This window comes from Phalacrocorax carbo, chromosome 3, assembly GCF_963921805.1.
Source record: "Phalacrocorax carbo chromosome 3, bPhaCar2.1, whole genome shotgun sequence".
Classification (NCBI taxonomy): domain Eukaryota; kingdom Metazoa; phylum Chordata; class Aves; order Suliformes; family Phalacrocoracidae; genus Phalacrocorax; species Phalacrocorax carbo.
The window spans coordinates 36,238,824-36,266,324 of NC_087515.1; the positions used below are offsets into that span (position 1 = coordinate 36,238,824).

At 47.7% G+C, this 27,501-nt stretch overlaps 2 protein-coding genes across 5 annotated transcripts; one reads left to right on the forward strand and one right to left on the reverse strand.

Moving 5' to 3' along the window:
- Window positions 1–3,646: 3,646 nt before the first annotated feature.
- OVOL2 (ovo like zinc finger 2) lies at window positions 3,647–11,379 on the forward strand. The gene is made up of 4 exons (XM_064446496.1): window positions 3,647–3,809; window positions 4,542–4,732; window positions 6,997–7,186; window positions 11,048–11,379. The coding sequence occupies exons 1-4, from the start codon at window positions 3,710–3,712 to the stop codon at window positions 11,356–11,358; spliced, it is 792 nt and encodes a 263-aa protein (XP_064302566.1). The 5' UTR covers window positions 3,647–3,709; the 3' UTR covers window positions 11,359–11,379.
- MGME1 (mitochondrial genome maintenance exonuclease 1) lies at window positions 10,141–27,360 on the reverse strand. Of its 4 annotated transcripts, XR_010372074.1 has the most exons (7): window positions 27,305–27,359; window positions 24,320–24,496; window positions 22,051–22,652; window positions 20,630–20,852; window positions 17,805–17,937; window positions 15,688–16,550; window positions 10,141–15,584 (listed from the first exon to the last, which is right to left on the reverse strand). XR_010372074.1 is itself a non-coding variant. In XM_064446492.1 (6 exons), the coding sequence occupies exons 3-6, from the start codon at window positions 22,571–22,573 to the stop codon at window positions 16,416–16,418; spliced, it is 1,014 nt and encodes a 337-aa protein (XP_064302562.1). In that variant the 5' UTR covers window positions 22,574–22,652; window positions 24,320–24,496; window positions 27,305–27,359; the 3' UTR covers window positions 10,141–16,415. The 4 variants fall into 4 exon arrangements, 3 of the variants coding, with proteins under 3 accessions (XP_064302562.1, XP_064302564.1, XP_064302565.1); XM_064446492.1 differs by having other exon boundaries at window positions 10,141–16,550; XM_064446494.1 differs by lacking the exon at window positions 27,305–27,359 and adding an exon at window positions 26,649–26,739 and having other exon boundaries at window positions 10,141–16,550.
- Between the last annotated feature and the right edge of the window lie 141 nt (window positions 27,361–27,501).

Genomic DNA, 27,501 nt, shown 5'->3' on the forward strand with positions numbered 1-27,501 from the left:
CAGCCCCTGCAGGTGTACCTGCTGGTGTCCCTCCACTTCCATGCAGGAGGGGCAATGGCTTGGGGCAAGATCCCGCCGGGGGCCGAGCACGAAGATCCCTTTGCTGGTCTCTCTGCAAAAGGCCCAGCTCAAAGACATTGCCAAGGGATCGCTGAGGGACTGTGCCTTTCGGCGCTGTTCAGCTCTGCCTGGCTATACGATGCAACCCTCGTCCCTGCCCAAGCTGCATCCTTCCACCATGCGGGCGCACGCCTGCTTCTGCAGCTGCATGGTGCTGATCAAGGTGAAATGTAGCCCAGGCAAGGAGAAGAAAGGGCACGGCTCCCTGGGTTCGCTGGGCAGCTAAAATATTCCCTGGTCACAGATAACATTGAGTTGCCATCCCCTGAGCAATGGACATGCTTAGACATCCTTTACCGAGCACCTGTCCCTCTGCTCTGCTCTTCTCAAGCCCAGCTCCCTCCCTTGCTCCCTACACCCAGGTCCTTGCCCCCAAGCACGCTTTCCCCACTCCCTTCTCGGTGCTATATCAACTGGGGTGAGGCTGGTGGCGAGAGGATGTCCTCCAGAAGGGCTGAATCCCCCATGCCCCTTGCACGCGACCATCGATCCGCCCCCAACCTGGGGTCGGTTGGGGAAGGAGGGGGATATGTATTTGTGACAGCGACACATGGCCGATTTATTGTTTGATCCAATCTCTCCCCCAAATGATTCGAGTCAAATGAAATACATTTTAGTAGTCAAATCTGTAAGGGTGGGTCCCATTGTGCTTTGACCCTACAGGGCATTTTGTACATTTAATTTGATTTACACCCAAAATGTTAATTTAATGTACTGGATTTTCTCCCACACCCAACTAACGCTGAAAATTAAACAAGATCCTACAGAAAGGTTTGTGTGCCATTATCTTGTTAGCGTTGTTATTTATTGAGTAATTACAGTGCCTGGGCTGTACGTGCAACATTGCTCCAGCAGGCGTATGGAGAAGGACGTTGGCTGCTCGGTGACGCGTCTGTGGGCTGCCTCGCTGAAGGCGGTGCAGCCCCAAGGATGCCCCTCACGGTGCTGCATATAGCTCCTTGCAACGGTGTTGGTGGGGCCACGCTGTGAGCACGCTCCCCAGGCTCTTCTGGGTGAAAAAATACCAAGGAATGATATTTTTAGAAAAGGCAGCGTTGTTTTCTTCTGGGCTATGGCCAAGCAACACCAAGGCTTGTTCAGCAGCCTGTATTTCCACCTGCTAGCTCAAGGGGAAGGCAGCCCACTGCTGCTGAGATGCTCTACTTTGCATTGGTGGTGCCTCTCCATCCAGCTCCTCTTGCCTTGCTGGAGGCTGCAGGACCTTCTCTTCACCATGTGCCTCCCAACAGCGCTGGGCACACCACAGTGGTCAGGGCTCCAGAGCTGATAATAATAATAACAATAATAATAATAATTTAGATCCTGATTCAGCTGTGCATGTAAGTGCACGTCTGACTCGGAGCACCCAATTAAAGTGAAGTGTGTGCTCCAGGACCTCACTAAATGGGAACCTCAAAGCAGGATTGGAAAAAGCCAAGAAGACATTAAAGTAGTCACAGCAAACTCTTGGTTCAGGAGCATTGTGATTAATGTCATTTGCTACCTCTTTTGGCTTGAAAGACAAGGAGTGGTTAAAATAAAAGAAACCTCAAGTTGAAAGCATTGCAAAAAATCAATTAAAACCCATGTAGCTGCATTTTGACCCAGAGCAAAATCTCAGACATAACAGAGAAATTACATAGCCTTAAAGAGAAAGAAAGAAAGAGAAGGTTTTACGTGTGGTATTGCTGAGGAATTGCCCAAAGGCGTGCTGAGGTGGCTTCTCCCCCGGTACCTGTGGAGACTAAAAACTCCCCGCAGGAGCAGGGGGAGCGAGGAGGTGCCCCCAGCCCTCGCTGTCGCTCCCAGGGCCTGTCCTGTGCGTGAGCAGTCAGGACTTAAAAGGCTTCCCAGAGGACCAAGCCGATGGGTGGTGGGGTGACTCCGCTGCTGCTTCTCAGCCTACAGGATGGAGAAGTCTGCACCTGTGCATCGCCCCGGAGGACCCTACCAAAATGGGGTACGGCAGGTGGGGCTGCTGCAGCTCCTGGCTGGGATTTTCTGGCTGGAACCACAGATTGCTTTGAGATGCTCAGCCTGGAGGACCTCTCCGGTGGTGCGGCCCCTGACACAGGGCTTGGGGCTGAGGCTCTTCCATTCCAACACCCTCTCTGGGACTCCAGCTACCCCCACGCCCCCAGTACTCAGACCCCCTCAAGAGCTCACACCAGTTTGCCCCTGGGTGAAGTCCCCGAGAGCCCCACACTGGTTGTCCTTGGACCAGGGAGCCCAGGTGGAATAACTGGGATGTGTGTTGAGCAGAGCTCTTGAACTTGGCCGCTGCGTTTGAAGGCGCGTCCTTTCCAGAAGCGCCAGATCTGTCCCCTGGAGTTAGATCTTCATCTGGATGAAACCAACGGTGAAACTCCTGTCGATTCACCCTGGCCTGCGCTTTGCTCTCTGGGAGGAAAGTGGTAACCTTAGGGAAGAGCAATGCCATTTGAAAGGCCTCTTCACGCAGGGAAACAGCTCTTGGTGCTCAGTCCCACCAGCCCACACAACGGCTCCAGCCCGGTGCCGGCTCTGCTGCGAGGATGTGCTGGGGAGGAAGGCACCAAGTGCGTTTCCACTGTGTTTAATAAAAAAGCAGATTGAATAGTGGGCGTGAGGCAGGAGAAGGCACCCCTGAATGCTGTTAAATACCCGAGGACAGGCCACGCATGGGTTTTGCCGTGCTCGGAGACTTTGCAGTGCCGTTTTCTGGGTTTTCTTCTGTTTCTTTTACTTCCTTCCCCCCTACTCTGTCCTCTTTTGTTTCATTTCCACTTCGGGAGGAGGGGGAGAGGACAAGAGGCAAATTAAAAAAAAAGAAAGGAGGGGGGAAGAGAAAAGGCTGACGCATTTTTCATTTTAAATAAATGACTGAAAGAGAATAAAGCCTTTTTTTTTTTAACAGAAGAAAGGCTTGTCAATAAGAAAAATAACAACAAAAACAACAACAACTTTCCCTGCCTGCTGCTGCCCCGAGGACAGCTCAGCCTCTTCCCCGGCGCCCTGGGGAGCCCTCCCCTCCGCGGGCTGCCTCGGGGGGGACCCTTAGCGCAGCCCCCCGTGGGCGGCGGGACCCACAGCGGCGGGAGGGGAGCTGCCCCCGGCACCCCGCTGTGGCGGGCGGGCAGCGGGTCCGGTCCGGCCCCGCCGGGGTCCCCGCCAGCGGGCAGCGGGCGGGCAGCAACGGCAGGGCTCCCCTCCTCTATTTTTTTTCTTTTTTTTTTTTTTTTTTTTTAATTTTCAGACGTTAAATTCTTTTGCAAACATTCATGCCTTAGGAAGGGCTGGAACAAAGCTCAGCTGCTCCAACCGGTCGGACAGGTAAGCAGACTTGTTGACACCGTTATGTTTGCAGCACGCATGCTCCTTCCCAAGTTTCCTGGTGCATTTTTCTATTCCACCTTATGAAACTTTCCTCCCCCCCCTTCCCCTCCCCTCCCCTCCCCTTCCCCTCCCCGCGCCTCGGCGGCTCTGCCCGGTGCGTGCGGTCCCGCTCCCCGCGGACGGCAGCGCAGCTCCCGCGCCCCGCCGGGCTGCGGCCGGGCGGCGGGCTCAGCCCCGCTCCGTGCCGTGCCGTGCCGTGCCCCCTGCCCTCGCCATGCCCAGAGCCTTCCTGGTGAAGCGCCGGAGCCCGCAGCCGGCGGTGCGCAGCTGGGATGGGCTGCCCGACGAGGAGAGAGCCGACACCTACATCCCAGGTACGGCGCCGCCGGGCTCCCTTCCCCGGCACCGCTCGCCGCCGGGAGGGACGGAGGGAAGGGGGGGGGTCCCCGGCGGACCCCAGCCCTCGCCCCGCTCCCCGCGGTCTGCTGAGAGGGCGCGTTGGGGAGGGGTCTTTGCCGGGCCGGGGGAGCCCCGAGAAGGCGGGCGGGTTCTGGGGGACTGTGCGGAACGTCGTGGGGACCCCGGGGACCCTCCCCGCCCATCGGCGGGGGCGCCGGGTGCCGGTCCCGCCGGGCGATGCCGCCCCCACGCCTGGCGCCGTCTCCCAGCCCGGGGCACCGGCGGGGGGCTGTGGGTGGGGGTGCGCGTGTCCCCGGGAAGGTGGGAAACCTCGTTTGCATGAGAAAGGTGGCGGGGGGAGGAGAAGGAAGGAGCTGGGGCGGGGGGGGTTATGCTGTCCTCCTCGTCTCCCCCTCCTCCTCCTCCTCCTCCTCCTCCTCCTGCCCTTGCCCGGGGTATAACGGGAAGGCGGCGGAGCTGGCTTGTTTGAACTTTGGGACCGTTCGTGTTTGAGTTTCCGATTGCAGCGTGAGCCGGCGATCCTCCCCCGCCGCCTGCGGCCCGCCCGCAGGTTAAACACCGGCGCCCGGCCGCTCCCGCCCGCCGCCGCCCCGCGGCTCCGCCGGCCGCATCCCTCCACCCCCCCGCTTTATCGCGTTCCCCGCTTTATCACATCCCTCCCCTTCATCGCGTCCCCCCTGCTGCAGGCGGGATCGGCTGCGTGCTGCTGGGCTACGAGGACAGCTGCAGCCTGGAGAGCAGCGGGAGCAGCGGGACCAGGGACGCAGAGCCCAGCGACCCCCCGACACCCCAGCCCGGCCCCGGTGACTTGGGCACGGCCGGGGGGATGCTGCTGGACCTGGCCGTCAAGCGCCCCATGGTCAGGTCGAAAATCAAGGTAACTGCCTGCGCCCCTGCGTTCTGTTCGCTGGGGATGGGGTGACACCACTTCGAAGGCAGGGCCCAGCTGCTGGCTGGGGTCGCCGGGTGACAACAGTCCCGTAGGCTCTCTTTGCCAGAGGTGACAGCACCCATCCCACACACCGAGATGGAGGCCCGCAAGAGCGGCTGGCCGTAGGACGACAGTGGCGGGGCAAGCCTCCCAAGCGATGTACCGTAATCTTCCAGTGCCCTTTGCCTCCCCTTATCCCTGCCTGGGACATGCTGCCCCTGACCTGCTTGGCTCGGGTCCCACGGGAGCTCCGAACCCAGCCAGGAAGGACCAGCCCTGGCAGCTAGGAGTCATGCCCCACGGTGCGTGGGTGGATCTCGTTCCTTAACATGGGGACTCCTTAACAGTCTGCCTTCTAGGTTGTAGTCAAGCCTTCGCCAAGGGGGGCTGTGGTGAATCTTCTCAACGCCCCTTTACCCTCTTCATTTATCAAGATAACAGCTAGGAAAAGGTCCTCCTCGAAAGCCATGAAAGGCCATTGCCACCTTGAGGTGAACGTGCAGGCTTGAGTGAAATGAAGAGATTATCTATCCATTAACTTTGCTGAAGAGCCTCTCTGCTGCATGAGCAGGAGCTCGTACTGACTGGGTGTCCCCTGGGCAGAGCGACAGAGCAGAGCGGTCATTTTAGTCCCCAGGCTGGGAAGATGAATCACTCATGGGCTCCTCGTGGTACCGGAGAAGCCAGGACTGAGCTCCCAAAGCGTGGCGGGGATGCAAATGGGGTGGGAGGATCACGTCCATCTCTGAACAGCCAGGGTTCCCCTCAGCAGAGGTGGAGCCAGGCCACCCCAGTGCTAGGAAGGAGGAGATGTGTTTACCGGTGGGTGGCCAGTTAACACCTCATTAAACCCTAGCTGTTGCTTTACTGGATGGAGCTGTAAAAAATCCCACTGTCTCTGCTGGGCTGACAGCCCTTCCGCCACCAAGTTATTAATCTCACGATTAACGCTAGGTTTTTCACACTACTTATACGTGGCCGCATGAGGTGGGGTTCCACCTGTTGCCCAACAGATACCTCCCAGCTCCCCCTCTAGTTTAACACCTTGTGGTTTCTCAGCTGCCTTTTTTTTAATCTTTCTTTACAATTTCAGGTAGCGTTGCTTTGGTAGGAAGTGAAGGAAGAGGATGGGAAAAATAAGTGGCTCTTCAGGAAAAAGAAACCCCAAACGTATTCCTCTCTTTACGAGGAGCTTTCCCTGCTGCTGTTTGACTTTAGCCTACTTTGTGTAATTTAACCTGGGCTATTAGCAACAGTCACAGCGAAACCTCGTTTCGGACGAGCTGGGGTTTCTCAGCGTGCCACAGAAACTGCCCAAAAGCACCACGAGAGCTGATGGACGCGTGCGCGCGGTGCTGCCTGCTCCGCTGGCTTTCTCCCGGCCCAAGCGGCTAGTGGCGAGCACGTCCGCTCCCCTGCGAATAATTAAACTAATAGCGAAGTATTTGCATCTTCCAGACATTAAGCCTTCCCTCTGAGGAACGCTCTTCCCAAGAGCTGAATCATCAGTGTCTCCCTTAGTCAAGTTAGGTCATGGTGTTGGCGCAATATTTTTGGTGTTAGGAGCGGGAATGAGGAGATTAACCCCTGATGACACTCTGACGTTAATTAACGAACCAGGGAGACCAACAGGAGGTGATTAGTGCCATTGTTTCGGTCTCTGCTGAGTCAGCACAATGAGCCTTCGTTTATCTCGTCAAACCTACCTATTTTCTCACCGCTGCCTGGTTTTTGAGGAACCCAGAGCAGCTGAAAGTGTGATTAGCAAAGGCACCATATGGGTAACACTTTCTCATGCCAGGGAGGGCCTCCCGCCTCTGTCCAGGAAAGTCTGAACGCAGGAGCAAACACTCGTGCGGCCTCGCGGAGAGGTGCTCACAGCCTAGATGTGTCTGCTTATGGATGCAGCTGGACGAGCGTCCCTGGCCCTGGGAGGGATATCCAGCGCCCAGGGTTTGTTTTAACACCTGAAGCTAGGCTGGCCAGCATTGCATCAGTCCCAACCGTGCATGTTAAGTCACCCACTCGACTGCAAGGGAAGCGTGAAGGTTTCACCTAGCAAGAATCTCCTGAATGCTTTCGCTTTTCATTTTGAATATATCCCAAGATTTTTTTACCGCAACAATAAGCTGCCCATCCTTATTTTGCTTGTTTTCTGTTGGTCTTTGTCGTCTCGATGCCTACTCACCCTGTCCTCTTCTGTTCCTTAGTTCACCACTGGCACCTGTAACGATGCTACGGTGCATAGCTGCGAGCTGTGTGGCAAAGGCTTTCGCTTGCAGCGGATGCTCAACCGTCACATCAAGTGTCACAGCCAGGTGAAGAGACACTTGTGCACCTTCTGTGGAAAAGGCTTCAACGACACCTTTGATCTGAAAAGACACGTCCGGACCCATACCGGTGAGAACGCGTTCCCGGGGGGCTTGCGGACAGCTCTGGGCAGCAGGAGGTGGGAGAAGGGGTGAGGTGGGACAAGGATGGAGGGTGAAGGTAACCCAGCAAGATAATAGTACAAAACCCAGGTAAACAACATTTGCAAAAAATAGCAGGGATATGGTGGAGGAAAGGCAAAAATGTGAGAAGGGGCAGGTAAAAGCCCTGGGACTAATGAATTCTGAGGGGGACTAATGAAATCCATGTGAAGCAGCATGAGTGCATGAGCTGCCATCCAGGTCCGGTGTAGATGTGGATGTGTGCTGTCGTGCCTGGGTCAGCGAGACCGGGGTAACCCACCTGGGATCACCCACCTGGGGTCACTCACCGCACGTTATTGCGAGTCGGGCCTGTACCGGTACGCGCGGGCAGGCGGTGGATGAAAATGCTTTGCCCTCTAGAGGCAACGAGCAGCAGTTTCTTGGGTTTTTTGTGAACCTTCCCCGCTGGCTGTCCCACAGGATGGGGTTATGGCTTGATTTTGGCACCATCTGAAGCAACCAGAGTGTGGTTCATGTTGTGCCTCCAACTTCTTTAAGGAAACTAGGGAACATGCCTGACTTCTGCTAAGCCTGCATGCTGCATCCCCGCCTGCTTTGGGCTACCAGCTCCCCCAGTTCCCTTTCGCAGCCGTTTCCCTCTGCACATCCAGCCATCCCGATCAGTTTGGCCACCGGCCTACACTGTCTCTACTCACTTGTCGTGCAGGTCACAGCATGGATTGAAAATCAGGGGCAGTGGGTTGAAAATCTGACAGTGGTTCGTGCTCTGGATTGGGGGGGGGGGGGCGGGTAAAAAGGTTGCCTTTAACCTGGTCTAGCTCCCTCTTCCCTGCTTGCATCTACACCAGATGTACAGGCATAACTGATGGCGCTGTGGTTTAAGCCCGTGATGGCACTGGAAGAGAAATCATCCCTTTCCCTTCTCTGCTCGCTCTTGCTCTCCAGTCACCCTCTGGGCTGGCGGGGTGTGCTTTCCATGGCTGCTCTGCAGTGGGGTCAGTTCCTGAGCCCACCCCAAACAGCGGCAGTCATGTTTCTTCAGGTGGGATCGGTTGCCTCAAATCCAGCTTACTGGTCACAGAACCAGTGCTTATCCTAACCTGGAGCAGGGAGAAGGCTGCCTTTTTGTTTTTCTTTCTTCTTTTCCTTAGTGGAAGTGATGGCTTAAATACTTATTAACCCCATCCTCACCAAAGAAGACGCTTTCTGGCAGGCCAAGCTGGCTGTGCTCGGGAGGCTTCGAATTTGCACTGTGGGTCACCCAGAAGATGCATCCACCACACCTCCCGGGCACGTTCAAGCTCTCTACATTGGCATTACCTACGGGACCTGCTGGGTTATTTGAGCTCACTCTGCAATGTCCCTTTTTTGGCTTAAGCACCGTTAACTGGGCATACCGCTAGAGGTGACGCTAGCATGTTGGTGGGCAGGAATTGTTCCTTAGCAGTAGAGCTCACAAAACCAATGCTGCCAATCTTGATGGGAAAGCACTGGCCAGAGCCGATGTTTTGGACTGTTTTGGTTTGTTTGCAAAGGTTTCACATGGAACGGAAAGCTGCTGGCTGTGAGCAGGGAGCTGCCGCTGGCGTATGGCTGAAGTGTGGAGTCGGTGCTTCTGATAGAAGTGATTTTTCAACCTGTCCCCTCATCCTTTGAGATTCAGAAACTAAATCCAAGAGGGTCTCTGTTCAGAAGCTAAAAATACATATATGCTGTGGCAGGTAGGGTTGAACTTGCCATGCAGGAGTAGAGCCAATTCTGTGAAACTCCAGGAGGGAGGAAAGGTCTTTGTACTGCATAGGAGTGAAAAACCATGGTCCTGGAAATGTGAATCTTATGGTTAGATTGTCCCAAATTTAATGGAAGAGATCTGGTGTCAGTGTTTCTCCTCCCCTGTGTAAAGGCAGGATGAACGCTTGCATGTATTGCATTTGCCTGGCGCCTTGGGTGACGGCGGGGCTGAAGGCTGGCTGCAGCAGCGGTGCCAATAGCCTTTTGGCATGTATCTTTCCCAGGCTGAAATACAGCATCTCTGAAAGCAGTGGCCTTTTTGACAATGATGCTTGCTGTTCAGAAAAGCTGGGGTATATTTGAGTGTTAAAAAGAAGACAAATAAGCTGGAAGTGGTAGTCTTTATTTTATAGCTACGGTTATTCATCTACATGTGCTTTACAGAATTTTGGTGTTCCAGTGGAAATTGTTGTGCAGTGTTTGTAACCAGACTGCGTGTGTCAGTAGGGTAGTGTCAGACAGAGTGAAAGCCAAACGTGCCAGTCTAGCTTCATGGCATAAGCAGCCTTAAATGTTAAAAAGTAACTAATATACATAGCAATATAAAATTTTAAAATTAATCCTAAGTAATGAAGAGGTTCCCACAGCCGTGATGGTCTGTGCCACCCTGGCACTAGCCCTCTTGCGCTCGCACTCCTGCCTGCGGAGCACTGTTGGCATCAGAAACCACGCACGGGGAAGGGTTAAACTGCCTTCAGCTGAGCATGAAACGGCACTCAAAATACTTTGTGGAAAAGATATATTTTTGTGTGTGAATTCTAATGAAGATTTGGAGTTTCCTCCCAATTGCAGTTAAATGTAACTGAAGCAGAGGCACAGCAGTAGGTGTTAGGAAACTTTAGTCGTGATAGTCTGCGCTGATGCACTGGGACAACCTCTTTAATAGACTTGCAAAAATGCAGTCAAGATGCTGCTTATTGGAACTTGTAATGGGTAGCAAGATAGGCAACGGAGCGGCGAACTTAACACAATCCAATTACAAAGTTATAATTGTCTGTGTGAACACGTGTGCTTTGCCCTTTTTTGCCTGGCTATTGCGCATCCAATCTTCCACATGCTCTCATTTCACCTTTCATTGGGAAGAGAGGGGTGTTTAGGTAACTCCCTGTGTCAGTTTTAAGGCTGGTCTTTGCTTGAAAACTTACTGAGCTAGTCTAGTAAGTAAAATCACACTTTTGTAGGTTTTTTTCAAGTGTTGATAAACCCTCAGCTATTTGTCATTCAAGTACTGTGAGGCTGTTGCTCCTAAATCAGTGCTGACTGGTGGTAAAGTGGATACTTTTTACGGCTCAGTGTTTTTATAATGTAATTTGTCTGTACCGAACGAAACTGCTCGGGCATTCAAATCACAAGCCAGCCCCTTCTCCCTCCTCTGGAGACACACATACCTATTTCTTTCATCTTAGTGCACTTAGAATTTGAGCTTGTGACCTCAGTCATCACATCCGTATTCTGTGAAAACACTCTCACTCGTCTGACATACTGGGATTGCTGTATGTTCGCATTGGGCTGCCGTTCGCTGGAGCCTCGTTAAGCTTTGCTCACTAAAAGGGAAAAACTAACATCTTACTGAGACACAAGATTTCATTCATTATAAAAGCCAAAATGAAAGGTGAGCCGGAACCGATAGTTTTACCTAATCACAGGACCTCAAAAAGTCAGGGCTCTGAAGGAGTCAGTCTTGCAAGAGTTGATAATGGCTTCTTCTTTAGGACCAAAGCACCGATGGGCACCTGGTACCCTCAGCACCTGCCTATGTCTTCTCAAAACTTTTCTAGGCTTTCTATTCCTAAATATATCAACCCATGCCTGAAAATTTTAGCCTGAAAGTAATAGGTTTTATTTAGGCAGTTAGTTCCCCGAGCTAGCAGCAGTGAGCTACTAGCCTGAGGAACTATCTAAATAAAACATCTTACTTTCAGGCTAAAATTTGCTTAGTAACTGATAGGCCAGAGCCTTGCTCTTAGCCAGTTCCTTCCTTAGTCGGCTGTAAGAAACGGAAATCAGAACGGTAATTGCTCTTTTACCATTGCAGGAATTCGTCCTTACAAATGTGAGGTTTGCAACAAAGCCTTCACCCAGCGCTGTTCCCTGGAGTCCCACCTTAAGAAGATTCATGGCGTGCAGCAGCAATACGCCTACAAACAGAGGCGAGATAAACTTTACGTGTGCGAAGACTGCGGCTACACGGGCCCCACGCAGGAGGACCTGTACCTGCACGTTAGTAACGTTCACCCTGGAAGTGCTTTCCTGAAAAAAACCTCAAAAAAACTTGCAGCGGTTTTGCAAAACAAACTGAGCCCTGTCCTGCAGAGGAACTCCAAAGACAACGACAAAGATGAGTAACACGATGGATTACAGTGGTCTAAAGGAATGAAGTTTACATATAGGACTATATATATATTATTTTTTTAAAAATAATTTTGAAAGAAATCCCTGAAATGAAAGGGATGCCTTTGTTAACAGGACTCTCTTGATGTCGGTAGAACCCCAACTTGACAGAAATATTCCCAAATATGATGCAAACACCAGACTTCCTTATCTGGCCACAAAAAAAAAAAAAAAAAGCAAGCTTGGAAGAGGCTGTCATCTCTTGGATGGAGCATTTTACTGAACTGACACTCGGGCAACCTGCTTTCTGTTTCAGCGCTACCACATGCCTGAGAGGCCACTGACAAATAAGTTCACCTCTCCCCAGTGTATTCTGTACAGATAGTAACCATTGCCTCCCGTACAAATCACTTTTGAGAGGTTTGGGTGAAATGTGCCATCTAAGAGCAGCTACTAGTACATTGCTCCATGACAAAAATGAATTAAAATGGCCTTACGAACAGGAGCACGCTCTGTTGGTAAATAAGATAAAAATGTGCAAATAACCTTAACTCTGCCCGCCCCCCTCCCCATAAATGCAGTGAACTAATCATTTACGGAAGCATGATCCAAGGTGAGCCGAGACTTTTTAAAAGGATGTACTTTTTCCTTCCAAACTTTCCCTACTAGCGGATGGCATTATGCCAGCGCAAACTTGCAGCCTTGTTTTAGGTACTTTAAGCTGTGAACTTATTTGATCATGTTTAGATATAAGTGCAACCTTGACGCTGACGTTCCTGGACTTGTCACGCTCACTTTGGGGATTACTACCACATCCTTTTAACATACATCAATATCAACCCAGAAGCCCAAAGAAAACACTTTAATGACTTGAAGACGTACTTTTCCGTCGTGATGAAATGCAATTGTGTGTGTATTTTATGGTGTGTATGCAAGCGTGTGTGTTCATTTAGGGATTTTTAAAATTTTTTTTTTACTGAGCATGTGCCTGTTCACTAATACAGCAGAGCAGTGCAACGCAGTGAAGAGGGAGACTTTGCCTGTCTCTGCCTCACGCGATCAGTGCAAACCTGAGGGCACGGATCTGCCCTCCCACCCATAACCACTGTCAGTTTAGGAGGCTCATAGTGAGACTGATGCTACAAGGGAAGGAGGTGGCAATGATGATGATGAGGGACTGGTACTACTCTCTGTGCATTTAGGACTCCCCCATATCCTGCTCCAGCTCCTGTTGACCCAGGACAACCAAGAGGGTAGCCTATAGGGACTATCAAACGTGAATTTAGGGGTTTAAAAACAACAAAGGGGAGAGGGATGCCCCATGTAACTCATGTCACTGAAACCACCTGACACTTTAATGCTCTTCAGAAGCTGATGCAGCCTTTGCTGGGTCCTTAGGCGTCTCTTTGAGGAGTGACAGGGTGGGGTGGTAACCTCCTCCACAACCACAAGGTACTCCGGTCCGAGTGCATGGTATTCATCTGCCTCTTGACTTAATGGACACAGCCACTAAGCAGGTTTTACATCAATTTAAATGCATAACAATTAGTGGGTTTCATTTATAGGTTCCAAAAATTCAGTTCATGCTCAAAATAAAACTGTACATTTGGGGAGGATACGCTGTATTCTGTATACCTTGAAACAGCGTCTGAAAAGTAACCCATCTAAAATATCAGTCAGAGCCAGGACCTTAATAGTAATTTATACTAAAAAAATGTTAGATTCTGAGCATGTCTGCAAGAATCTTCTCAATTTGCCTCACTTGTGTACAGGCATTGGCTTGGGTTTTAGTGGGGAAAAGCTTCTAGGGGTTTTAAAGCATTTCTGGTGATATCAATACTTTCATCGGCACAACTGTCGGTACTTGGGACCTTGAAAACGAGGGTAATAAAGCGATGCTACTGTGTAAGGAACAAACTTGTCATTCTCTGTAACGGGAAGGTTTGCGGAATACTTTAATAAATGGGAAGTCCACAGGAAAAAAAAGCATCTGAGGTAAATTAGAAGATCCTTACTTTGCAGAACGAGCGCATGCCTATGCACTGATCCCCAGTTCTGAGATCACGCTGTCACAACTGAATAGCATAAACGGAAGGTTGCTCACTCTGAGTGAAGCTTGAATGCTTGCAAATACATGGGACAAAACTGCCTGGCTCAGAAAAGTGTTAACAGCTGGTTAACAGTGCTGGCTACACTCCTCTGTAACTCACGTAGTGAGGTCTCAGCCATGAAACTTCACTGTTGAGTTCAGCTCCTAGGTGGGACTGTTGAGTCCAGCTGAGCAAAGTGACTGGCATTCACCTAACTGCAAAGGAGCCTCGTGTGCTCAGCTCTGAAACCTCAGCCCCAACACTGGAGCAGCAGAGTTGCAGCCAAAACCCTCCCTATTGCACTGGAGACATGTTTTGTGTGTGCACACGTGGGTTCCCCTCTGCCTCCCCATAGCGCACACTGCTTTTGATTTCCCCCCAACATCAGTTCCCAAAGCATGTCCCTGTTGACAGAGCTACAGGCACATTGAGGGGGTCCCTCTGTGTGATTCCAGTCAAAGAGTCAAAGAAAGCGCTGCAACAGAGAAGAGCAGCAGGTGACAGCACACAGAAATAAAAACCGATCTGGGTGGAAAGCACAGCTATGACAAGCTGGATGTGATGGCTGGAGTAACTACCCTGATTGGCTGGTTTTTCTGTGGAGGACAGATACTCCCTGCAGCAGATGCCCTGGGCACATCAATTTAACAGTCTGGCAAGTTAGTTTAAACTGGTCACAAAGTGGGTTTGAGTTTGCGTGACATTGGCAACGGCCATTTGCCAGTTCTATTACAGCACAAAACTGGCACCAGCTTCTGCCCCTACAGAAACGTTCCAGAGCTCACACAGGGATAGCCAGAGGCAGCCAGACATTCAAAAGTGCAAGACACCAGTAACTTCCACTGCTGCTGCCTTTGAAGGCTGCATGTCGCCTCCTGGCTCTCTCGTGGTACAGACTCATCCGAGACTTGAAGATAGGTTTACAAACTACCTTTGCTAGTGAAGCTGGCAGCCTTCCTCAGACTCGAGGCTTTTGTTAAACAAATGAACGCAGGTGAAGCCAACAGATGCCCGCGTTGTCCAGGCTCCAGGCTTGCCCTTATTTACTAGGAGGCAGGATGAGGCTGAAATCATATGTGGTTCAGAGACATCTAATGGCTGTATGAGGCAGTGGTGAAGAAGGCAATCCCACCCAAACATTGCCCAGCTGCTCCACACTCTCTCAATTTATCCAATCCCAACCACCCCAGGGAACTTGGCATGTTTCATCACCTCCTGCTTCTGCCCAGGGCATCTCAGCTCTTGCGTCTGCCCACCCTCTCTGTATCCACGGAGCTATCATTCACAGAAAATTGACCGTGTTCAGTGACGTTGAACCACCCACTTGCTAAAATTCTGTGATGTGGGAAGATACTCGCAAAACAAGTAGAACTTCTGAGTGCTCACGCAGCGCCGTCGCGGTTAGTCATCTCTGAACCTAGTTTCTCTGTCTCCATGGTCGTCTTTTTAGATAGAAATCTAATTAAGCACAGAGTAATCACACCATCACCAGACTAGGTTTGAATAAGCAAGTACCACTGTAAGTTTCATTGCACAGGTTTCTGCAGCTCAGTACTCCAAAGGAGCAGAGATTAAGCACTATAGAGGTTTTAAGTTTCCTCAGCAGCAAGCCTGCCTATTGGGTTTTTTAGGGATGGTTCTGGCTGATTTTGTTGCAGCTTATGGGTTGGTTGTATTTTTATTTGTAATATGCAATGTTATTATGAAAACTCATACCTACAATTTAGAGAAAACAAAGGGAATGAGGAAGAAGAGAGTACAATGCACAAAACAGCATTGCCTGACATCATTAAGGCTTATTCATAAAATCAAGTCTAGAGACAGAGAAACAAGCTTCAGAAATAACCACTTCTGTTATATAATAACGGCTTCTGTTTTAGGACATTTATTCACAAACTTATATAAAAAAGACCCCAAAACCCCAAACCCCTAAAAAACCCCAAACCCAACCAGCAGCTCTTCATTCCCCAGAAGGCCCAGCTTCAAAGTCACGAGCCTACTTTTATAACAACATTTACTCGCACTGGCAAATGCTGTAACTCAACACTGGAGCTGGTTCCACCTGGGTCGGCTCCTTGTTGGCTCAGGCCCACAGCGAAGTCAGGAGAACTCCAGACCGTTGCAGACTGGGCCTGCACAGAGCCTTGCAACCTATGGTACAAAGCTCATTTACACTCACAGTTCTTTTATGTGGGCCGTGCAGCCCATTAAGAAACCTGCAGGAGGAGCCACTAGAAGTAGCCAAACTTCCTACCTTTCAGAACACTTGCTGGAAATTTCCAAGTGCATCGGTTACAACTCTGCTCCTCTTTTGCTAAGCCACTTCTGTTAAGTGATCACTTTGCCTTAATATTTTAAATAAGTGCTTATGAGAACTTTGGTTATAGTTCTTAGCGCAGTTTTTCCAGTTGTTGCTGTAAGAAAAACCACAAATAGTAACAAGCCTGTTAATAGATACCTTTGAGATGAGCAAGAATTAAGCTGACTGAAACACAGTCTACTATATTAATTTGTTTATCATTTGCATTTCTCTCAGGTCAGACAATGCAGATGTTGTTTTGCTTTACTTCACCAACTTCATTTCCGAAGTCTCAGTTCTGTAAGAGCCATCTTCTCAAAAATGACTAAAGGAGGATGATTTGACTGAACAGTTTTACTTGATAATAGAAACTTTCCTATCAACCTCAGGTTGTATAAACTCTGTGGGGAAAAAACAGATTAATGAAGTCACTTTGCCCTGCCAGGTCCACTTAAGTCACCCACAACGTGAGCAAATACACACACATTCCCCGCTCCAATTTTCCTTTTTTTCTTTTTTTTTTTTTTTTTTTTTTTTTTGGAGGGGGGTAGGGGGACCCTGATAGTAAGAAATTAGCCAAAGTTACTCAAAAAAGAACATGTATTCAAATTGAAGTTTTAAACAAAGGATTCTTGCTTGGGCTCTGTGTTCAGACCACTTGCCTTCGCATGGCTCAGTTTGGGTCAGTTTCTGTCCATGTACTCTTCAAGGCGCAAAAGCCACTTATTCCAGTACTGTGAGCACAGATCGGGACCCATGAAATGCGGATGCGCAGGGGAGCCATTCTTATAGGCAATCACAATGAGCCCGCAGCTGACCTACCGAGAGAACAGAAGGCTGTCAGAAATTCAGTGTTAACATGCAACTACAATCAGCAATTCTAGACACTAAACCTCACTGCAAAACATCATCCTTAACATATAAGCACCTTAATTAAGAAATAGGGAACAAAAAGAGCAATAATTTACCATAAAATACTTGGAAATTAACATTCAACTGCTGAGCGTTCAAAGCTCTGACTGACTTCAGTGGAAACTGGAGGACTCAAACTCTGAGTATCAGAGTGACAGGCTCTCTTTAAACCTTGCAGGTGCTGGTAGAATTCCCAGTGACTGATGAGGTTTTGCCTAGGGTCATATAACCAGACTGATGCCATTCTCCAGCACCACTCTGAATGGAAATGGTTACTTAGGTGTGTTCTGAGATCTTTCATACTTGACAAACAGCTCTAATCCAAACCCCAAACAGCTACTGGGGTGAAGAGAAAGCTGTGGGGGACAGAAGGCTAATAGCAGAATTCTAGAATTACTGCCTATATTTCACTCCGTAAGACCATGTCTGCTAAGCGCTTGCTGATCTTTGTAATATTCTAGAAAGTCCTCTGAAGAACCTATGAATTACCCTGCTCTCTTCTGCTTTATATTTTCTCCTTTCAATGCTTTGTATTGAAATAACAATCCTTCAGGCCAAGCAGGCCTGGCTGGAATTGTGTTTGGAGTCTTCAAAAAACATTATTCCACTGTCTTCTGATTAAGTGATTGACAACATACTGCTTTCCTCTGAGGAAACACTGTACAGCTTCCAAACACTCTAAGTAAATAACTTAGTCCCTCATTTGCTAGTGGGATATAGAAGTATATGATGTGAGCAATGCCTTCCCACCCCACTTCCCTGTTTGCATGCTCTTTTGCTTTACTTCTCCTCCTCCCCCTTCCTAGCCTTGACAAAAGCAAAAACCGCACAGAACAAAGGACTGGGGGTTGCCCAAACACCAAGTCACTGTGAGTTCAGCTGATCTCCTAAGATGCTGAGCAGCCCTTGGTTCCACTGAGCAGTTCCTTAAAATCACTGAAAATATACTGCTGACAGGCAAAGGCAGCAGGATTAGTAAGAGCAGGGGAGTTATTTCACAGTATGTCAGCTTAACCTGATCTAAGACTGGGCTGCTTTGCTACAGATCCTACCAACAGTTCCATGCCGGACATGGGGTGCTAAAGGCAGTAGGTGGGAAGAGATGAAAATAACATGGGCACTGCTGATTGCCTTGGCAGGTACTTAGCAGGCCTACTGACCTGGAAGTCATAATTGGCATCGTGGTTTATGGCTCCAATATATGCTGCAACCTGTAATGGGTTGTCAAAAGTATTCTTCAGAGACGGCTTTGGTTTCTCAGAAGTTTTCCAGTCGATCACACACAACTGGCCTCTGCATAAAAGAACAAGATAGGACAATGTTTTAAGCTTAAGTTTAGTCATAGAATAGAATCGTAGAATCATTTAGGTTAGAAAAGACCTTTAAGATCATCAGGTCAAACCGTAAGCCTAACACTGACATGTCCACCACTAAACCATGTCCCTAAGCACCACATCTACACATCTTTTTAAATACCTCCAGGGATGGTGACTCCACCACTTCCCTGGGCAGCCTCTTCCAGTGCTTGACAACTCTTTCCCTTAAGAAATTTTTCCTAATATCCAGTCTAAACCTCCCCTGGCGCAACTTGAGGCCATTTCCTCTCATCCAATCGCTTGTTACTTGGGAGAAGAGACCAACACCCACGTCGCTACAACCTCCTTTCAGGTAGCGATAAGGTCTCCCCTCAGCTTCATCTTCTCCAGGCTAAATCACCCCAGTTCCCTCAGCCGCTCCTCCTAAGACCTGCTTTCCAGAACCTTCACCAGCTTTGTTGCCCTTCTCTGGACACGCTCCAGCAATTCAATTTCCTTCTTGTACTGAGGGGCCCAAAACTGAACACAATATTCAAGGTGCGGCTTCTTCAGGGCCAAGTACAGGGGCACGATCACTTCCCTACTCCTGCTGGCCACACTATTCCCGATACAAGCCAAGATGCTGTTGGCCTTCTCGGCCACCTGGGCACACTGCTGGCTCATGTTCAGCCGGCTGTCGACCAGCACCCCCAGGTCCTTCTCCACTGGGCAGCTTTCCACCACTCTTCCCCAGGCCTGTAGCGTTGCATGGGGTTGTTGTGACCCAAGTGCAGGACCTGGCACTTCATCTTGTTCAATCTCATACAATTGGCCTTGGCCTGCTGATCCAGCCTGTCCAGATCCCTCTGCAGAGCTTTCCTACCATCAAGCAGATCAACACTCACACCCAATTTGGTGTCATCTGCAAACTTACATGAGAGTGCACTTGATCCCCTCATCCAGATCATTGATGAAGATATTGGACAGAACTGGCCCCAACACTAAGGCCTGGGGAGTACTGCTTGTGACCAGCTGCCAACTGGATTTAGCTCCGTTCACCACAACTCTCTGGGCTCAGCCATCCAGCCAGTTTTTTACCAAGCAAAGAGTACACCCGTCCAAGCCATACGCAGCCAGTTTCTCCAGGAGAATGCTGTGGGAAATGGTGTTAAAGGCTTTATTAAACTCCAGGTAGACAATATCCACGGCCTTTCCCTCATCCACTAGGTGGGTCACCTGGTCACAGGAGGAGATCAAGTTGGTCAGGCAGGACCTGCCTTTCATAAACCCATGCTGGCTGGGCCTGATTACCTGGTTGTCCTGTATGTGCTGTGTAATGGCACTCAAGATGATCTGCTCCATTACCTTTCCCAGCACCGAGATCAGGCTGACAGGCCTGTAGTTCTCCGAATCCTCATTCTGGCCCTTCCTGTAGATGGGCATCACACTTGTTAACCTCCAGTCAACTGCCATCTCCCTGGTTAGCCAGGACTGCTGATAAAGGACTGGAAGTGGTTTGGTGAGCACTTCTGCCAGCTCCCTCAGCACCCTTGGGTGGATCCCATTTGGCCTCATTGACCTGTGTGTGTCTAAGTGGGGTAGCAGGTTGCTAATAATTTCCCCCTGGATTATGGGGGCTCCATTCTGTTCCCTGTCTTCCTGCTCAGGGGGCTGGGTATCGAGAGAACAACTGGCCTTACTATTAAAGACTGAGGCAAAGAAGGCATTAAGTACCTCACTATGTTTCCCTTGGCATCCAGTAAAGGATGGAGATTCTCCTTAGCCCTCCTTTTGTTGTGAATGTATTCATAGAAGCATTTTTGTTGTGTTTTACAACAGCAGCCAGATTAAGTTCTAGTTGGGCTTTGGCCCTTCTAATTTTCTCCCTGCATAACCTCATGACATCCTTGTAGTTCTCCTGAGTTGCCTGCCCCTTCTTCCAAAGGTCATAAACTCTCCCTTCTTTGCCCAAGTTCCAGCCAAAGCTCTCTGTTCAGCCAGGCTGGTCTTACTCCCTGCCTGCTCATCTTTCAGCACATGGGGATGGCCTGCTCCTGTGCCTTTAAGATTTCCTTCCTGAAGTACATCCAGCCTTGCTGGACTCCTTTGCCCCTCAGGACTGCCTCCCAAGGGAGTCTGCCAGCCAGTCTCCTAGACAGGCCAAGATCTGCCCTCCAGAAGTCCAAAGCTGCAGTTCTGCTGATGCCCCTCCTTACTCCTCCAAGAACTGAAAACTCTATCATTTTGTGATCGCTATGCCCAAGACAGTAGACACAGTAAGAAACAATGGATGGGACAGCAAAGAAAGTTGTATCACTCTCAGCCTCTTTCACCCTGATGTCATATCGCTCATTATTATGTCTAAGCAAGTCTCTTCCACACAGGTAGTTCAGGTCTCAAAAATCAAGACTTACTAATATCTGCTACAGTTCCTGGCAACTGCTGAGGAGCACTTAACCCTGGCCCACTCATACCCTGCTCCAGCAAGGAATTCTCCAAAGAAACAACAGCACTTCTGTCATCGGGTTCACCTCTGAGTTCACCCATTTCGCCGCTCTTAGAGATCTGTCTAGCTTCCCCCCAACAGCTCACCAACACTCCTGCTCCAGCATGGGACACAGTTTCCCACATGCCATGGAGCACCATGCAACACTGGCATTATCAGGTTTCTTAGAGAACCAGTACCTCACCGATACTTAGCCACGCAGTCTACCAGGCCCAGATACTGAAGAGTCCCATGCTGAACTGCACTTTCCAGAGCTTTCACTTCGCTGATATCTTTTAAGACATGCTGCACACTTGATAAGTAGCCAGAAACATCAACATCTTCTCTCTGCTCCTTAGTTGCCATCTCTTCAGACATGAATATAGATTCCAAAGCTGCATGAAAGAGCTCTCCTTGGAGGAAAAGATCTAAGAAAAATATAAAAAAAGCCTACATGTTAAGACACTACTCATAATACCCGATGGACTTGTATTCTAAATATTACACAACATAGCTCTTAAACCAGTTCTATTTTTTTTGTACTGAAAGCTTGAGAATGTTCAGAGGAGAAGGGAATAGGACAGGAAAATAAATTATCAACGGTGAAATTAGTATCGCTTATATTAATGCTTATGTTACTTTTTTTGGTCTCACTGATTAGTCAGAAACAAAATATGATTTTTCATTTATTGTTTATTCAAAGGCATTTGTGAATTTCTATGAATTAAAAGTAGTATTTTAGCCTGCTTTTCCTCCAGTAGCTGCTTCTGCTGTATTGGTTCATTTGAATGGAACTAATCTCCTCCTGAAATGGGTGGGCACAGTTCTAAGAGTAAGGGCTTATCTCAGAAATTATTCCAAGAAAGATAAATTTTAAATAGATACGTAAGGTTTGTTATGCCACCTTATTCACTAAAATGCTTAGTAACTCAAAAGCATAATCACAGGATAATCAGTTTTAAAAAGCATAATAATACATGTAAGGAGTGCTTGAGCATTTATTAACCTTGCTACAAGAGGCTACTTATTATCGCGCTGGTCCTCACAGATCCCCGTCAGTCCTACAGCTTGGAGGAAGTCCCCTTTGTAGGTCTTATGGAATGAAAACCTCTAAATGCATGCAATTTCATAGAAGAGTCTATATATACTGGATAAACTAAACAGTTACTGAAGAACTTCAACAGAAACAGCAAGACACACAGGTTTTTAAACACTCAGGATGATATGATTTCAGAATGCTTATTTCCACCTCGTTACAAAGTAGCTTTGTATCTGCAAACAGGCTCAATAACATCAGCTGGAGAATATCTATCTGTAAATAGATACTAGCAAAGAGAGAAATAAAGGAGAGGCAGACAGGACAGAGCGAAGACTGTCTACAGTCTAATCCTTGATTCCCACACATTTCAGAATCCATTTTAGAGGTCCTAGAACCAAGATCAGAGCTTAGATTCATTGGTAACAGGTGTGCTCATAACATGCTCTCACCCCTTGAAGTGGAAACAACTTAATGGATTTCCAAAACACTTGACTTGTAGGGCCAGATCCTGCTTCTACGCTAGCACATCGCAGCCAGCTACCCAGGCTATTGCTCCTACTTTGCAATCGAGCTGCGGTTACACTTACTTTTAGTATACTCTGCAAAACCATCTTTCCCAAGTTCCAGTATCATTTTCTGCTTCCATCTTTCTAGATAAAAGGTTTGCTGCGGAGAAAGCGTCTGTTGAAGAATACGGGTAACACTGGGCATTTTTGTTTTTTGTAAAGCAATTTTCATGGGGATGTTTGAATCACTGTTTGGAAGGGGAGTTCTCTTGTTGGGGTTTATTAACGGAATCCAGTTCTTGGGAATTTTTGTTTCAGCTTTAACTGGAGGTCTGTGTTTATCTGGTGGCCCATATAACAAATTGTCTTCTTCAAGTATTGTCTGTGGTGTCTGGGCACTGGTTTTGTAAGATGTAACAGAGTAGACCAAGTTCTTGTATTTTTCTTGGTCAACATGTTCATAACTGTTTACTTTTTTCTTCTTGCTATAAAGACACGTGGAGGTAGCCAGACACATGTATGGGAATTGCTTCTGGCAAAATGGTATTTGAAAAAGCATTTCCAGTTTCCCTGGTTTCCTGGATAGTAGCTGTAGGAATTTCATTCTGACAAGAAGTGTTTGTGAGTAGTTAGAGCTTGCTTTCTTCTGTTAGGAACAGCCTGTAGGTTACCATATTCTCCCCCTGTGGAAAAAGAAACTTGTGATTTCCAGGGTCATAAAACTCTACCATCAACCTATTTTTGCTCTTTGCCAAACAAAGAACTACTATGGTCATAAAGTGTCTTCACACACTTTATGCCACCAAAACTCCTTTAGATACATAATACAATAAAAAAAAAAGAACCCATAAGCAATGAAAAGAGGAGATGATCCTGAAAAGCACCAGTGCTGGTCTGCAGAATCTGAAACAGGGCAAACACATGAAGATTTTGCCAGTAGCAAAAGCTGCAGTAGAGGATGCTCTTACAGCAACAGTATCAGAACTATCATGAAGGTAGACACAAAACACTGATCTGCAATAAACACCCCCCAAAAGAGGGAGGGGAGAAACAAAAAAGGGGCTATGCAGAAGAGAATTAAGCAAATCCATTGTTGTGAGGTATTAAAAACATGTAAGTTTATAGTGGATGCCCAACTTCAGGGGACCGTGGGGACAAAGTACCTTTTGGACACCTAGGACAAAGGAGACAGTGGCAGTATATGCATTCTGAAGTTGGAAGACCCAAGACTGGGGAAGTCAAAGAGAAACCAGATGTACTGCAAGTATCTTCAGATTCAAATAAATCTTTTAAAGATCAGAGTAAAATATGAAAGCATTTTTCTAAACTGAGTTTCAAACAGTGTTGTGTCCCAAGACACTTAGGAAGTTTAAAAGCAAAAACAGCATACCAGAATTATTGTTTGCAGCATAGCTTCCAAAACTGCATTGTAACTGCAGTGCTAAGTCCTCAGAAAGTTTATGCACGTGCATAAAATGTAAACACTTAATTAGTGTCATTCAAACCAATGCTAAACACTTGCAGAATTCAGGCTCCATTCTCCTACCAAAAGTTATCTGCTTACCATTACAAAGTTCCCTTCCATCCACTGCAAACAAAGGAAACAGGAACATGCACTGCCAACTAACATCAGCATTTTGTTCCTGAAAATACTTCAGTGTTACTCTCTTCATTCCCCACACTTCTTACACAGTGCATCATATGCTGCCCAAACTGTAGGTGCCACAGAAAACAAAAAGGTAGTGGGAGGAGTTGTTTTGTATGGACAGATCCTGCACTCGTAAAGAACTGCAGTGACACCAACATGTGGGCGCAGGCATTTGTCACACAAAACAGGTTGCAAAAACAGGGCTGTATCAGCTGCAGCTGATGAGATCAAGGCATCTTGTAGCAAGAGGCTGAGACCTTGGACTCGGGTTCCATAAATATTGTTCTTCATTCGTGAAGGACAAAACCCTCCATCTGTAGATGTTTAATCAGGAGTAGGCAGATACACTGCATTTTTGTTCAGTGGCTTTATGTTTTCACACTGACTTTGTACAGTTTGGGTGAATAAGAACTGTCTGTAACCTGATGCCATGTAACCTGATACAAGATTAACCTGTCAAAAGTGAATCTGAACCAGGAAAACACAATTATGTTGGATCAGAACTTTGCATCATGTAGCAGTGGCATTTCTGACCCAGATTTTAAAACAGCTTCATGGTCCATAAGAAAGTAATAGAGTAAAGTAATGAAAGTACCAGCTGGTTAATTCTGCTACTGATTAGTTACAGTCTGATTAGATATAAAGCAAGCTACCTTACAAGGGAAATTTTACCATTTAAAATACTTTGAATGTGTCACTTGCCTTTTTTAATCATTAACATTGAACCAAATTTAAATCTGCTTTCCTTATCCAGCAGAACTGGGCTAGGTGGCGTTGCGCTTGTTTTCTCATTTTCCAGTATTATACAGCAAGAATGGACATGACTCCCACTCTGAGCATCCTCTGACCTTCAGATTCCTGTGAAAACTACTCCCCTGTCTGCACATGAGAAAAGCACGGTCAGGTGTGTTACAAAAGGACAAACCAGACAATTTCAACCACTTTATTGCCAAAAAGGTATGCAAGTTTTGCCAAAATATAGAAAAACTTGCTTTAGACAGGTTACACAGCAACAAGAAATTGGACTGTCTGTTCTGTAACTTAAGTTCTGCCCTGCTTAATTTCTTGGACATTTACAAATTTAAGGAAGTTTTACAAATTTGGGTGAAACAACCAAATTTTATACCTCTCATTTCTTATATGATGTCAAAAAGCTGTTTCTACAGCTTGCTAGAAATTTGTAGCAGCACAGAGGTACTTTTAATGAAGTATACATGTTTCAGTTTTTCAGTTGTTCTTGGGTTTTCAGGCAGTGAATTTTGTATGTCTTTGCTACTACTACCAGTTGTTCTAATAAATTTACTTTCAAGAAGCTCCCCGTGTTTTGTCAGTTGACTATCATAAAGCAGCTCACTTCTGCAAAGCTGCTATACCAGCATTTACAGCAAGTCATTCTTCCCAGAAAGCAATCATATTTTTAATAGATTTTTTGGTGTTGGTTACCTGACAGAATCTGTCCCTTGCTGAAAAAGAAATCATGAACTATATTAGCACATTACAACAGGTGTCAGTTTGCTGCATGAGGTAACAAAAAACCAGTAAAAGCAGCAAAGGGATACGTAAAGGTCAGACTTTAATACCATAAGTGAATTGCTTCACCATATTTTATCATCATAAAAAGCAGTGCAGAAAAATTAATCTCGCCTCTCTTGGGATTTATGTCTAGATAGGGTTGCTGAAGCTGTGATTTAAAATAAAACAGGAAAAAAAACCCCACTTGTTCCAGTGTAATAGTATCCAAGCTTGTAGTTTATCTGGCTATTGTCTGATGGCCATTAATATGCTTACCCAAGCGTATTAATCAGAACAGAATAAATGCTGGGTCAATGACTGTGTATTTGTTACATTAGACAAAGCACAAACAAAAAAGTTTATTCTGGCTTTGCGTCAGCTGAAGGAAAGCAAGATGATACCTGATACAGCATAAAGTTTACTTGTAGTAAGCTGCCCCCTCAATATTTACTAAGGAATATATTTATACCAGATCAGTGCTTTGAATCATGGGGCTATTGAAACAGGCAATATTACAAGCCCTAGAGCTTATTTACTATAACAGCGATGCAGTGTTTTGGTAATGTCTAGTATGAATTTTAAATTAACAGCCTTTTTTGTTATGGAGTAATATCTGTGGAAACGTTTGTGCACTCTATGAACCGAAACACTGGGAAAGGGAGAGTTTGTCAGCTGCTGTGTTGTTCTACCAAAGAAAAGAGGTTCTAGTATTGCTAAGAAATAAAGAACACTTGTATCTAGCGGAATAAAGAATCATGTGTTTTTCAATAAATCACATTTGCATTTCTGTGCAAATATATTTACAAGAAAGAAATGCAGTTGGAGTGTTCTGGCTCTACTCTCATTCATAAAGAACAGAATTTAATTGGTATTTCCCTCAGGGAAAGTGTCTCCCTTCTCTCTGAAGCTGTTTGTGTTCAAAGACTGGTAGAATTACTTCAAGTATTGCATGATGAGCCACACTGGAAAAAATGAACACAAATAAAATAACCTGGGGAAGGGGAGAACCAAGAGACCGTCTCTTAAGTTCTCCAAGCTAGTTGACTTTGCAGCTCCAAGAACTGCACTAACACAACTGAGGAAGTTTTTTCCAGAATAGGAATGAGTGGCCTAAGTGAGGGAAACAAAAAGGGTTACTTAAGAGAATATTCACTTCCATAAAAACCTTCCTCCAACTAAGGTTTCAGAGAATAATCAGTATAGCTTTTTCTCCACAGTCACCCATCAAGCAAACAAAACCACTAGTTTACTTCAGAGAGAATAAGAAAGAGCACTACTAAACATAGTTACAGATCTGTTGCCCTGTGTCCCTAATTTGAGGGGAGCAAATCCACTGATGAAGGTGTAATTTTAACTTAATATCACAGGCTTTTCTCTGGGAAGAAGCATTACTATTTGATGTAGAAAGGCAACAGTAACCTATCTTCTTAGTCGGAATGATCGCTTTCATTTTTCTGGTTACAGCTTAATAGTGCAGGGCTTAGAGAGCTGTATCACTTTTAGGACTTTGCACACTTACCCAGTCCCTGCCCCCAACCTCTCTTCCTTGGTTCCTTGCAGTTTGGAAGGTAAATCATTGAATCTATCCAGGTTGAAAATAGATCCCCCTCCTTCGGGAAGTTAAGAGCATAGCGACAAAAAGGAGATTTAAATTTCACAACCCAGTTTAAAGCACAAGCTCACAGAGCTACACTGGAATACAGGGACAAGCTTCAGCATGGGGAAGGAAATTAGTGGGAAATAGGGTTGTAACACAGTAACTGATTTTGGCAAAGCAACCTGTGAAAGAGTTGGCCTAATAGGGGTGACCAGCAAGCGCCCTCCAGCCGACAGAAAGCCTTTCGGCAGAGGCACCAGGTGCTTGAAAATCCCAGACAGGGCCGGGTAACCTACGCTTGTGCAGGGCTTCGCGCTCGCTCCCTCAGGGATAAATCACTCTCGGCAAGAAGCCCTGCTCGCCGCCGGCCTGCCCCGCTGCCTCGGCGGGAATGCCCGCCCAGCCTGGGGAGCACCGCCGTACGGCCCGCTCGGTTACCGCCCCGGGGGCAGGGGTGGGCGCCGGTTTGCCAGGCGTGCAGTCGGGGTGCAGGTGCCCACCGAGACGGCAGCCACCACACCCTCCCAGCCTCCTCACGAACAACAACCCCAGAAAGGAGAAACCGAGTCCACCCTTACCTCAGCGCCGCGCTTCCCGCCACCGCCGCCGCCACCGCCTGTGCGCAGGCGCACCCCGGCCGCCACCGCCCTCACCACGCAAGAGCGCGCCCCGCGGCCCGCTGGGATTTGTAGTTCTACGCCAGCCGCCATCCCCGGGCCCCTCCCCCGCGGTGGGGCCTGGGGGAGCTCGATGAAGTGAAGCATTGAGGGCGACG